This window comes from Panthera tigris, chromosome D3 (genome assembly GCF_018350195.1).
Source record: "Panthera tigris isolate Pti1 chromosome D3, P.tigris_Pti1_mat1.1, whole genome shotgun sequence".
Taxonomy (NCBI): Eukaryota; Metazoa; Chordata; class Mammalia; order Carnivora; family Felidae; genus Panthera; species Panthera tigris.
In genome coordinates this window covers 75,290,615-75,304,751 of record NC_056671.1, presented here as the reverse complement: position 1 = coordinate 75,304,751, position 14,137 = coordinate 75,290,615, and the positions used below count along the sequence as shown (strand labels likewise).

Genomic DNA, 14,137 nt, shown 5'->3' with positions numbered 1-14,137 from the left:
ACACAATGTTATGAGAATTATTATGTCCATTTTATAGGCAAAAAATAAAAACCCTAAAGCATAAAGAATTTAAGTACCTTGCTTAGGCCACAAAGCTAATAAGGGCTGAGCAAGGATTCAAACCCAAGTCAGTTTGCCTCCAGAATCTGCTCTAATACTGCTATTAGACATAGATATATAACTTGCTAATTAATTTTAATATCAAATTTGGTAGGTCACAAATGCTATTAAAGAAATAATTATAATTTATCCAAACCAGAAATATGGTAGAAGTAAAGAATTTGAGAAGGCCATATAGATTCACGGGGGTGTAAGGAATTCAAAGGAAGGTCAAAGGAAAATAAATTTCTATAGAAACGTTAATGAAAACAGGGCCAATTTTCATTATGTTAATGTGGATTATCCTCAGCATTTCTGTTAACCAGCAGCACTTCACCTATAAATATACAGCAAGTGTACAGCTGTATATATTCAGTGAAATCAGACATTTCAATACAATCTAAAGAGAAGTGTAATGGGAAAGGGGCGTTTCTTGAAATCTTTACTGTGTTTGCAACAGATCATCCTACAGATATTTTTGAATGCTTTCCTACGTACCCTGGGAGAGGACCAAGACAGGGGACAGCACGGCACAGTGTTATTGAATAAAACGGAGCTCAGAGGAGGAGGGGATTATGTATGACAATCAAGGCCAGAATCTCAAAGACCTTGAAGCACACAGGTCAAGGGCCTAATTTAGGTTGTTAGCAGAAGAAAAGGTAGATTTCAGGTATATTGCTAAGAAAAGTTGACTGAGCTCAGTGACTGGGTATGAATGGGTGAAGGACAAGGAATAGGAATTGTGATATCATTATATAATTGGGCCCTTAACAGAAAAAGGCAGGTTAGGAAAGAAGCAGGTAGAATGTAGCCTTGGAGAGATTTTCTAAAACACTGAATCTGAAACAATGACAAGAAGCGAAATGGAAATGTCTAGCAGATAAAAGCCTTAGGGCTGGAGTTTAGGCTGAGCCCAGGCTGTAGACCTGATCTGTCTCACCCGCTAAGAGGAACAGTCAATGATAATGTACGGATTCTTAGCCAAAGTCAGGAAAAAGAACAGGTGAGTGAAGAAAATCAGGCTCTGGGCAGTAGAGCAGTAAGAAGTAACATTAGGGGTTGGGGGCATCTGACTGGCTCAGTTGGTGACACGTCTGGCTCTTGGTTTTGGCTCAGATCATGATCTCTTGGTTTGTGAGCTCAAGCTCCATGTTGGGCACGCTGACAGTTCAGTGCCTGCTTAGAACTCATTCTCCCTCCCTCTCTCTCTGCCCCACCTGTCTCAAAATAAGTAAATATTTAAAAATTTATATATATAAAAAATTAACATTAGGATACCCCAAGACATTAAGAAAACCAGCTAAGGCTACAGTAAAATGAAAAATCAAGATAAGTGATAGAGCTGTGGAAGTCAAAAGACAGAATGTGAGAAGAGGGACCCCTTGGTCATGGTGTGGACCAGAGAACCCCAGTGATGTCTGAGTATGTGGTTTCAGCGGCTCTGCAAAGGTGGAAGCTAGAAGGTGTGGGGCGAAGGAGGAGCTACAGGCCAGTCATTCAATATGTACACTAGTGAGAGAAAGGACAGGAGCAAATGGTAGCTACAGAAAGGATTACAAAATGCATTTTTTAAAAGGGGTCAGCAAAGACGGATTCACCAAGACACATACAGGTACTTTTCATGACTCATAACAAAGAGGTTCTCTGGGCTATTTCTGAAAAAATATCCTATCTGATATCCCTTAGAAACAACAATTAGAGGAAGAAGGGAGGGAGGGTTTCTGACATACCAGAATATAATTATGCCTAAGATTACAAATATATATTTAATATAATTAAGGATACTTTATTTTTATTTACCACGTCATACAATGTTTCTTACTATATTTTTTACTCCTAAGACTCACCGTGTTTTATTTGATCAACATGTATTTTATTATGCATCCACTATGTTCTTTTAAAAATTTTTTTTTAATGTTTATTTTTGAGAGAGAGAGAGAGAGAGAGAGAGAGAGAGAGAGAGAGAGAGAGAGAGAGAAAGAAACAGAGTACAAGCGGGGAAAGGGCAGAGAGAGAGACGGAGACACAGAATCCGAAACAGGTCCGGGCTCCACGCCATCAGCACAGAGCCTGACGCGGGGCTTGAACTCATGAACCGTGAGATCATGACCTGAGCTGAAGTCGGCCGCTTAACCAACTGAGTCACCCAGGCACCCCCATCCACTATGTTCTAGACACTAAAAAATGAGCTTCAAAAATGAGGTGGTTTTTTTTTTTTTCCCAAAAATGAGTTCTTGAAGGAACTTAAACTTTTCCTTAATAAAATTCTTATAAGATTTAGATGATTTCTGCCATACTTTCTGCCACAGGTCACTGCCTTTTTTCTAACACTATGGCCAAAGAAAGTAAGTATCTGGATCTACCCGAGTGGATCGGCTACCTCCAAGTGACACCGTGAGAACTTCATGAGGGAAACTAGCTAACAGGTACCTCGGAGAAACTGGCACAGAGCCAGCAGTTATTTATCACAAAGGACGTGTTTCACCAAGATTGGCGAATCAGTGAGACATAATATCCAGTCTGCCAAACCAAAGGCAGATATTGCCAGAGGGAGGATTTTCATCGCTGATTTAACCACACACAAACCTGTAGCTCTAAAGCATCCACGGAACTTCGTTAGCCTGCTTATCGAGAACGCTGCCTACCGACAAAATTTAAGTACTTCCTAGGGAGGTACGTTTCTTTTTCTTTAATTAAGCAAAAGTCGAGTCAGGTATATTCCTCACTTGTTAGCGCTTGTCAGGTAAAAACGTAGTCAGCACCACAGCAGGATTTTTAACATCAAAGTTCTGATTTCCATCATCAGCCGAGAGTCGGCCTAACACCACCGGCAAGCGCTGCCTTTAGGAAGGAAATCCACGCATGGCCTCTGGCACTCTGCTTCCCTGGTCCACCAGCGAGGAATGTGAACTAGTCCCAGAGTCCACAAACACCCTGATGTTTCAAGTGACCTTGCGTGTTGTCTAAAGTTAATGCAACTTAACTGCAACGGGATGGGTTTCCAAGTTTCTGTGAATATGACAACAACCAGCACTTACTAAGACTAACTGCCTGGCAGGCACCGTGCTAAGAATTTCACATCAATTACACGATTTACTTCTCACAGTAACAGGCACTATTTCTATCACCACTGGCGGCGGGGAAACTTCAGCTCGGAGAGGTTAAGAAACCTCCCTGAGGTTATGAGACGCGTAAGTGGTGGAGATGGGCTTCAAGCCACACAGTTTCTAATTATTCTTCTCTGATGTATTACAGTCCAGTGTTTCCACTGACTTGGCAGTTACATGACTTAACCCTCCCTCCTCAGTTAGCCAAGGCGCAGGTCAGCAAACTTTTTCTGTAAAGGGCCATCTACTAAATATTTTCGGCTTTGCGGACTATATAGTATATGGTCTTCAGTGGCTACAACAACTCAGTTCCGCTCTTGCAGTGCGACAGTAACACAGACAACGAGCAAGTCATCCAAGCAACCAGCGTGGTTGTGTCCCAGTAGAATTTACTGAAACGGGGCAGGCAGATCTGGGCAAGAGTTACACTGAAGTCAAATTCATGCTCCAGACAGATATGCGTATTTATTCTGTGGCTTTGTATAATCTTCTATTATGTTTGGGAAGAACAAGTCGAGAGAAAATGGACTTAAAAAAACAAAAACAAACACAAAACAAAACAGCAGCAGCCAATGCCAAAAGGTAAGGGACAGGACTTAGTGTTTCTGTTCTATCCTTTACCAAGCAACGGGGTGACAATGACAGGGACCCTACACGTTCCTCCTCCACTCCCTCACAGGCGTGGGTCCTCTGCTTCCACTGGGCCCGTGGATGTCCCCTCAGAGTCTGGCACCCCGCCCAGGTCACAGCACATCTTCCCATCAGCTGTGACGCTCCCTGTATAACGGTTATATAAGCCTTACCGTCCTGCAAAATCGGAACCCTACCCTTAGAGTCTAGTGAAGTTTCTAGTTATCCTCTCTACATGTTTTATGTCATATCTCTGTGTCTTCGCTCATGCTAGGGAAACCGTCCCCCTCTCTGTGTTACCTGATGCGGAGAGCTAATTCAAGAAATGCGTTACTGCATATTCCCAGTTCAAAACTCCTAGTCCTTGGATTCACTCCTAAGAAGACATCATTTCTGAACATGACAACTATACTTGTGTATTCTGTTTCAACTGTTGACTCACTGATTTCAAATACTACAACACTGACACCATGAAAGAGTTATGAGAATCCCCGAAGTGCCATTGTCACTGGATATAACTGGTCACTGGCTAAAGCAGTGAAGACTGAGTTTAGAGATTTAGGTTCGTTTTCATGTTCTGAGTGATTAGAAGAAAGGGTAACCTTTACTTTCATACAGAGCTGGGAGGTAACCGTTATTCAATCATACAACACTAATGATCATTTGGGGTATCAAGAAGCTAAGTAGGAAAAACATCATGGGGGCACTAAAATGTCTAAATGTACTAAATATACTGCTTGGTATTCTGTCTCTCTCTCCGCCCCTCCCCCGCTTGCTCGCTATATCTTTCTCAATATAAATAAAAATTTTAAAAAACTTAAAAAAAAGTGTTCAACATTCCAGTCGTCTCCCCTAAACTTGTCTGACCCTGAAACTCTCCCCCCCCCAACATCTGTTACCATTTCTTAGAACTACGGTTTCATGAAAAGCAACCAGGGGAGCTTTTGGAGAATAAATTAAATGCTGATTAAATTTAAGAGGCAGTTTAAAATTTTAGCTATAGCCTTATGAATTTCTTCATAATACAGTTGAAATTCCTAATACAGTTGAATATAATTCCTAATATGGTGGAATAGATCAGCACTGATAAATGCTACAATGAAACATAAGAAATTATGACTTGGAACTATTTATCAATGAGCACTATAAATTTACCATAATCACTGGGGAGCTTAGCCTTGGTTTTGCCATTTGCTAATAGTATGATCTCCGGGATAAAGAGATTTAAAGTCTCAGAGTTTTGATTCACCTCTATCTAGAGCAGGGCCAGATGTGCCCTGTCTAACCAACTGGCACATTTTGAGAATCCAGTGATCGAGATGAAAAACAAAATCAAGAACGATTCTTCATCAGCAATAAAGTGTTATAAAAGTATACAAGGAGTTATAAAAGTATAAAAAATAATATATTATCTCATCAGTCTCACTTTTATAGAGCCACACTCAATGCTGTTGTGGTTTTCTTCTTCTCTTAAACTCTGGCTGGCATGTTGTCTTATAATTGCCAAATATCTGGTTTTACTTGGGAAATTAATTTTTGCTTAGTTATTAATCAAAATAATGTATCATCCAGAGTTTCTCAGACAACACATGGCAAAAATAGGAGAATCAGAAAACTCTGTTTGAAAGAAGAGATTTACCGCCAAAGAGCTGGTGAGCAGGACCACCTTTCTCTGGGCTCTGTTAGGAACCCATCTGTGGCCGCCCTTCGTCGCCAGTGAATAAAGACAGTAGGGCTCTATATTCTCTGAGTCCTTCATTAAACTATTGATCCCTTTGGCATTATCCATAATGTTCCAGCAGCTCAGCATGTCAACTGGTGAAGCGCTAGTCCCCCACTCCTTTCAATAACTTCCACACTTTATGGAGAGGAAGTCGCAATGATTTATTTACCTGACATTTTCCAGTCCGGATGTCGTACAGGGCCACTGAACCGTGGCGAGCTCCAACGGCTATTCTGTGATTCCGCTCATAATAGCTGACCATGTAGAACCTGGATTGAACATTTTAACAACAACACAAACAAAAACAAACAAACAAAAAAAAACAGGTGAGATAACCTGGAGGTGGAAGTGGGCTCTGACATATATTTTTAAACAGATCATAATTAATACACTGAGATTTTTCAAAACTGTTGCACTTTAGTGGCTCTTAAAATCAACTGAAAGAAAAACGACGTGGAATACCACTTAGTCCCGTTAATAATTACTGGCAGGAAAAGACAACTTCATCATTACAAACACCCTTGAATTTTCAAACGATAAACAGGGTCAAATACAAACGAGATTTAATATGGACATTCAGTTCTGCTGGAGTAACTATTATGCAAATACTTCTATTCGAACAGAAACAGAAAAGATGAAAAGGCGTACATATTCAATCTGATTATGTTCTCACATTTTATTAGAGTATTAAGCAGTGAAATATTCTTTCTAGCAGAACAATCATAAAAAGCTACATAAATGTTATGCTTAAGTTGATATCAATAATTTAGAATGAAATTAGTAAGTTAGCCACAAGAAAAAGTTATCTGGCAAGTTCCATAGATCTTCCACATTTGCCAGTTTATCTAAATGAGAGCTACGAGTACAGTAGTGTAAGTAAACATATTTGGTACTTATTTGGCATTACATGAAAAGAAAGCTTAGGGAGGATGATTTGAAGGTTGTAAGAGGCTGATTTACTTTTATTTCTTTTTTGCTAAATTAATTTTCTCAACTGAATTAGGTATCTGAACTCCGGATCTATGCTTTGCCATAATGATTTCATGACCATATGGCTGGAGCCTGGGAAGATACGAATAAAGATTATTACAAGTATAACTAAGGTATGATTTTATATCCCCAAAGAGTTTTCAATATACTCAGTATGAGTTGCCCAGATGAACAAGTGGCTTACCCTAAATATTTATGATATTGCACAATTCTACCACACAACTGTTGCCTTTTTTCTCTTTGATGTCATACTACCAAGCTAACTTTTCCATTATTATCTTTTTAAAGATGGGACGGGGAGGTAAAACATGACAGCAAGGAAATTAATTACTGCTCTAATGCTTTCTTGAAACTGAGTAAAATACTGCCTGGCCATGCGACTACATTTCTGAGAGGCTGAGAGAGAGAAAGAGGTTTGAATGTGAGGATTTTGAAACCAGAGATATTCTGATAAAGCTGTTTGGGCATTCATTATGACATCCACCCACATTTCATAAATCTAGGAAACAAGATATTAAGTTTTAAAACTTTTTGTTTGGTACTTATTAGCAAGTAGTGGATTCAATAATACTTTCGTCCTATCTCTAAGCCTTACCCAGTGACATGACTTCTTTCCTTTCAGTGGAAAATTAATGTTTTATCTTTTTAGTCACACGAAAGACACTATATTGGGATGTCCTGCTGGTTTTGCTGGGCTCAGGTATGGGATGTCCTCTCTGTATACTGGCTTGAGAGAAGAAAGGGTACTGAAGGCTTCTGACACATATGAAGCTTCCCCACTATTAACTGATTAGTAAAAGGTTAGTTTCTCCAAGTTTTTCCTGTCTAAAGCATCATGTCACTCTATCAGAGAAGGTAGGAATCAGCATTCAAAATCCAATTTCTTAGAATTGAAAATAAAAATCTGAAGAGTTTAAAAACACTACTTTCTTATTCAATAATTACAGTGGTTTAGGTACCGGGCATCACCATGTGTCTACACCTACATCTACACACTTAAGCACACACAATCTATTCCTTATTAGAGTAACATGGAACATAATATCTAACAAACGGCTTAAGTATTCTGTGCCGGCTAATAGCCATAGGAAAATAAAATTTCCAGAAGTATTTTCAAAATCTATGATTAAACTTTGCACAGATGTAGTGGTAATATTGCCTAAATCTTTCTGCAGAACAGGACTATAATTATCTCTCAAAATTCTCCTCCTCAAAACAAACCTGTGGTAAAATACATTAGTGTGGACGAAAGTTACTTAAACTAGCATCTTAAAAGTTTTTGTTACATTGGTCATCTTCTGTGCTCTGGATATCAACTTCATGTTTCTGTACCATCTATAAACACCACAATTTATGGAAGAAAAAAAAAGGTCAAAATCTATTCCTGGTATGAAAGCTTTAGTTTGCCTGGAAAGGGCTATATGTTACAGGTCTGCATTTTCATTCTCTGCAATTTACTGCTAGAGCAATACTTCTAAATGATATAACAGTTCTGGACAGTGAAGGTCTAATGGCACGTTTTTATCTCTGGATTTCTTGTTAAATTTTATACAGCGTCTCTTTTAAAAGAAGAAATACATGCAGTCACTTCATAAGTGTCTACTCTAGGGACTGGCTGCTGCAGTAGGCCTATCTCTGCCGAGGGTTTCCAGAATCCACCATACCCCTAGACTACTACTCTCCTAGAACCAGTTTTCTTTTTTTTTTTTTTTTTTTTTTTTTAATTTTTTTTAACGTTTATTTATTTTTGAGACAGAGAGAGACAGAGCATGAACAGGGGAGGGGCAGAGAGAGAGGGAGACACAGAATCTGAAACAGGCTCCAGGCTCTGAGCTGTCAGCACAGAGTCCGACGCGGGGCTCAAACTCACGGACCGCGAGATCGTGACCTGGCCGAAGTCGGACGCTTAACCGACTGCGCCACCCAGGCGCCCCGAACCAGTTTTCTATTGAGGGGCTGTCAAGATCAAGGATAGTGAGATAGGCCTTATTTACCCCTACCCACAAAGGTATCACTGGATTGAAGAGGAGGATCCACTACAGTTTTTAAAATTATCCCAGCCTTGACCTGATCCTACGTGAAAGTCTTAAATTCCTCCAAAATTTGGAAGGGGGGTGTTCTTAGAATAAGGACTGGTGTGTGTGGCGTCTTGTGAAATGGGATCTCAGTCTCCAGCTCCCTGCACTGATACCATGTCACTTGGGCAGCTTTCTTGGGTCACAACCTGGCGAGAGTCCCTTCATTATATTCAAATTAAAACAGTGATCTCTGTTGCTTGGCCCATCACAAAGAAACTCGGCTAAGTTAGAGAATCCACTACCACCCAAGCATGTGAAAAAAGAATAAACTAGAATTCGGTAATGTCACAAAATGTATTTCTTGCTGGGGTTGGGCTGGTTACCATCCCAGAAGTTTAGTTCCTGATATCCACACTTTCATCAGTGCCCACATGCGCCCGGGGACATCCTCTTCAACCATAAATCAAGTCACATGTCTTATGTTCACAACCATCCCTCAAGACGCTACATGATGTGGTCCCACCTCTCAGACGTCATCTGCTCTCCCCTTGCTCACTCTGCTCTAACTATACTGATCTCCTTGTACTTTCTCGAATATGCCAAGAGTGTTTCCACTTTGGAGCTTGAACACTTGCTGCTCCCTCTGCTTGAAAATCTCATCTGCCTGATGTCTCCATGGCTCAGATCATACAGTCACTTTGTTTATGTCTCTGTTCCAAGATGATCTTGACAAAGGAGAGCTTCATGGGGCATCTTGTGGAAGACAGCAGCCTTTCCTCCATTACCGTGTAGTCCAACATCCTATTTTTTTCTTTATCTTTTGTTGAATGTATGAATACATAAATGTGGTCCAAACAAACAGTAAAAAGTCATGCAGTAATAAGTTCAAACACTATGCCTGTCCTTTGGGGACTAGTGTATAAACTGTGCTAAACATACTGGTTTTTAAGACCAGTATTTTATAGGGTCTAAAATAATGAGGTAAAGAAACAAAGGAAATAAAAACTGTCCAAAAAAGTTAGGCAGAAGTCAAGAAACAGAGAACGGCCCCATGATCACTCTAAAAATCTATTTTTAATTGAGACAAACAACTGCAGATTTACATGGAATTATCTGAAAAGGCCCCCCCGTAACCTGGATATATCAGCATGAGACCAACAGCTGCATAGTGGAAACTATTTAATTCTACCTTAGGGAACCAGAAAAGACTACCTAGGCTGAAACTCAAGAAGGCAAATATAGTCTAAGTAACGATGTATACACGAAAGTATGTATTTTTGGTATAAATGTTGTTACGGAAATAAAGATTATGCTAAGAATCTGCCACACAAAAATGTCAATGAACACGGTACTGTCACACACACAAAACAGAATTAACAGAAATAACTTATCAGTCATTAGTAAACACTGCAATAGGTTACCTTATTTCTCCAAAGCCCTATCTATGACTTCGACTCTTCAGGACTAAGTCACAACGGGGTGACATCCACTCCACAATGGAGCGGTTTATCGTGTGAAACACACACGTGAATTGAGTGCAGGATCCTGGAGCAAATCACTTTGCTTGTGAGCGTGCCAAGCACCCAGTGCCTGAGTCTTGAAAGAGCTTCGGTACTCTCTATTTATAGTCTCCTTTGAATTGGTGATCTTTTTATCTTTATTAAAAGTGGCCTTCAAATAAGAGAAAACTGATGTGAAATTTAAAAGTCAATTTGGAAACACACAGGAAAAGGAAACATCAACTCTTAGCAAAAACATGATTTGGGAGGAAAACAGAAACCGGTAGAGTCTCTTTCTTCACTATGACTCTGGTAACCTGCAATAGTCTCAGGTTGTTACTACTTTCATATCCTTGAGCGTTAAAAAATAAGAAACACTCTTCAAAAATCCAAAATTAATCCCCAACTTAACATGAAACCATCTAAATGCTAAGGGTGTGCAGAACAGAATGTATGGAATGAATACGATTATTTACAATTTATAACTATTTACAATTATATCTGGCACTGCCCCAAATACCTGACACATGTATTTTCATAAGTAAATGAGGTATTAGGACTATTGAATGGCTTTTAGAAATTCTTGATGTTGATTTAAAACCGTTCACAAACTTTTGACTCTTTTTGTTGAAAAAGTATTAAGGGGGGTGCCTGGGTGGCTCAGTCGGTTAAGCGGCCAACTTCGGCTCAGGTCACGATCTTGCGGTCCGTGAGTTCGAGCCCCGCGTCAGGCTCTGTGCTAACAGCTCAGAGCCTGGAGCCCGTTTCAGATTCTGTGTCTCCCTCTCTCTGACCCTCCCCCGTTCATGCTCTGTCTCTCTCTGTCTCAAAAATAAATAAACGTTAAAAAAAAAAATTTTTTTTTTAAAAATTAAAAAAAAAAGATATTAAGGTAATAGGTACTTGTAAAAAAACTCAGGGGTGCCTGGGTGGCTCAGTCAGTTAGTTAAATGTCCAGTTTCGGCTCAGGTCACGATCTCACGACTTGTGAGTTCGAGCCCTGCGTCGGGCTCTGTGCTGAGAGCTCAGAGCCTGGAGCCTGCTTCAGATTCTGTGTTTCCCTCTCTCTCTGCCCCTCCCCCACTTGCACACTGTCTCTCTCTTAAAAGTAAATAGACATTTAAAAAATAATAAAAAAATAAATCAAATAAAAACTCAAACACCGCCATTATGTATATAATAAAAAGTCAGTCCTCACTCTCATGGTAACCCCTTTCCTCGCCAACGGTTGACTACTATTAACGATTTGGTGCATCTTCTGAGAGTTTTTTCTAGTTTTGTTTACAGAAATGATACCGTATTACCCATCCTATTCTGCAACTTTCTTTTCTTCTCTCAACACTTCATGGAACCACCCCCCTCCTATGTCAGTATACGGGCTCCCACATCATTCTTTCTCATTCCTGCATTTCATTCCTCTGTACGTATATTCCATCATTTAACAATTCCCTTTCTGACAGTTAGGTTGTACTGTATGTGGATCCTTGTATATATAAGTGAATGTTTTTGTAGGACAGAATCCTCAAAGCAAGACTCTGGATTAAAGCATACACACATTTTACATTTGATAGGCAATGTCAATTTACCTTCAATTCCCTCTAAAAGTAAGAGAGTACCCCCCACTTGGTATTACCAAATTTTCTTTTTTACCAACACAAGGAAAAAAATGGTATCACATTTTTGTTTTAATTTGCATGAAATAACTTTTTAGAGAGTCATTCAGTTACACTCTGCTGGATTTGCATGGAGGTTTCTTTATTAACGTAAACAAAAATTACTTAAAAGCTAATCAACAACGTGTATCCCTATACATAGTAGATGGGGAGTGAATTCTTCAATATCCATGAAGTGTTCCTAATAACCCACGAAGAAGATTGGAGCCCTAAGGGTGTTTGGGTGGCCCAGTCGGTTAAGGGTCCGACTCTTGATTTAGGCTCAGGTCACGATCTGACAGTTTGTGGGATCCAGCCTCGCATTGGGCTCTGCACTGACAGCACAGAGCCTGCTTGGGACTCTCTCTCTCTTTCTTTCTCTGCCCCTCCCACACTCGTGTGCTCTCTTTCTCTCTCTCTCAAAATAAATATGTCAACTTAAAAAATAAAATTGAAAAAGAAGAAGAAGATTGGAGGCCTAAACACAGGCAAAGCTCTTCTGCGGGAAAGAACAGGTAAGGTAAGCCTTCTTGGTGAAGCAATCAATGCACAGGTCACACTACCCACAGACATCTGCCCCAGTCCCCTTGCTGGCCAGTATGAGATGCCAAAGAGCTCTTCTGAGGACCACCATGTGAGGGCTGGGAAGAGGAAGCGCAGCTTTTCAGAGCATTGTCTGACAGTCTTCACCGATAGATACATCGCTGTAATCGGGGGTGGGGTGGGGATGCTCCGTAAATCAGAAGGTACTTTATAGAACGTGTTCCCACACTGACCCCAGAACTCCAGGTCTCCATGCTGCTCATGTTTTTGAAAGATCTACAGATGTGAAAAGTGGTTTGGCAAAGGCACCAGTTCAAGGGGAGCTGTGTTAGTTTTGGGGGATGTGAGCGGTGGAGGGTAAGGAGATGTTTTCTAGAAGTGCGTCATTCTCGTGGAGGGCACCAGTTCAAAAGGCAAAATGGAAAAATTCCTCGTTCTGAGATGGTGACGGATACTGGTGAATTCTATTTGAGAGTCACGATCTCCCATTCAGCCTCTTGTAAACTGTAAGTGGTCTATAGATATTTCCTGAATAACACTGTTAAATATTTAACAGGTGAATTACTTTCCTTCTGGAAGAACTTGCTATGGACACACTGTAGCCAGAATGCTAAGAGGAGAACTGGAAATACTTCCTAGGTTGTATAGGGAGCAGAATTTCTGCAAGGAAAATGCCATGCATGTTAAGAGTGCATTGTATGATGGCTGGGAAAGAGTTCTTCTCACCTGGCTCTGCCACTTAATAATTGGTGTGAACCTTGGGCAAGTCACTTAATTTGCCTATGCTGTGGTTCCCTTATGTGACAATGGGAACAACACTAGTACCTAGTACCTCAACACTAGTACCTCATGGTTGTTGTGAGGCTTAAATGAGCTAATACATGCCAAGTACTGAGAACAGTACCTGGCACACAATAAACCCTACTATGGTAAGTACATGCACACTTTAGTAGCTTTCATCATCATCACCATCACCAGCATCACCAGCATCACCATCACCACCATCTTCTGTACCTCTGAATATATACCACAGGAAGAATAAATCAGATGTAGCTAATGTGCTATTTTCCTTAGGGCAAATCAGTTCTGACTGGTAAGATGCTAATAAATAAGGGAAAGAATGCCCCCCCCCCCAATTTTATATTTATTTCTTAAATATTTGTGATTGGCAAATATAACCTGATAACAACTGCAAATTATTTGAGCTTCAGCTCCAAGTTGCTAATACAAACAACAGGGGTTTTGGTTTGAAACTCTTTATATCATTTCAAACAGTCTGAAAATTAAATATTCTTCCTGTGATACAGTGGAATGGAATACTCCCCAGAAGTGGCAGAGGTTTGTTCTACGAAGAATTTTAATACTGAAAGACAGCCATCTGTTGGGGAGTTTTTCTTAGGAGCAGGGAAGTGGACTAAAATGGTTTTACAGGGACTTCTACTCACCCGAGCATACGAGTAACATCTATAATTATCTATTGTAAAAAGAGGACTACAAAATGGTAACCAATTTAAGAATTTTCCTGGAAGTTAGGACAGAAGCTGTTTTACATTCCATTATTGTTATCACCATATGGGATAAGAACAAACCACAGGTTTAGAGGAGTTTTTTAGAAAAATGAGCTCATGCACTGTTCTAAAGTAGACAGTGTTCATCTCCTTACTGGATTCTAAGTGCCCATTTAGGGTGAATAGAGCTGATTCAGCTTTTCACTTGAAAAGAGGATCAATCAGTCTGTCTACATAATAACAAAGTTTAAGAAAACGTAAACTGGCTCTGAAAATATAGACTTTTCATTCTTCTGTCTAGATTTTTTTCCTCATTCAGTTCAAAACTACTTATTTTACCTTGGTTTTTTTTTTGTGTGTGTGTGTAT

General features: G+C 39.9%; 1 protein-coding gene across 10 annotated transcripts in view; it reads right to left on the bottom strand.

Annotated features, from left to right (window-relative positions):
• WDR7 (WD repeat domain 7) overlaps nt 1–14,137 on the bottom strand; it is a 354,382-nt gene that overhangs the window by 65,767 nt on the left and 274,478 nt on the right. For all 10 annotated transcript variants that reach the window (XM_042962008.1, XM_015536841.2, XM_042962015.1 and 7 more), the window contains one exon: nt 5,729–5,828. In XM_042962008.1, coding sequence (XP_042817942.1) covers nt 5,729–5,828 — 100 coding nt within the window. The remainder of the gene's footprint in view (nt 1–5,728; nt 5,829–14,137) is intronic.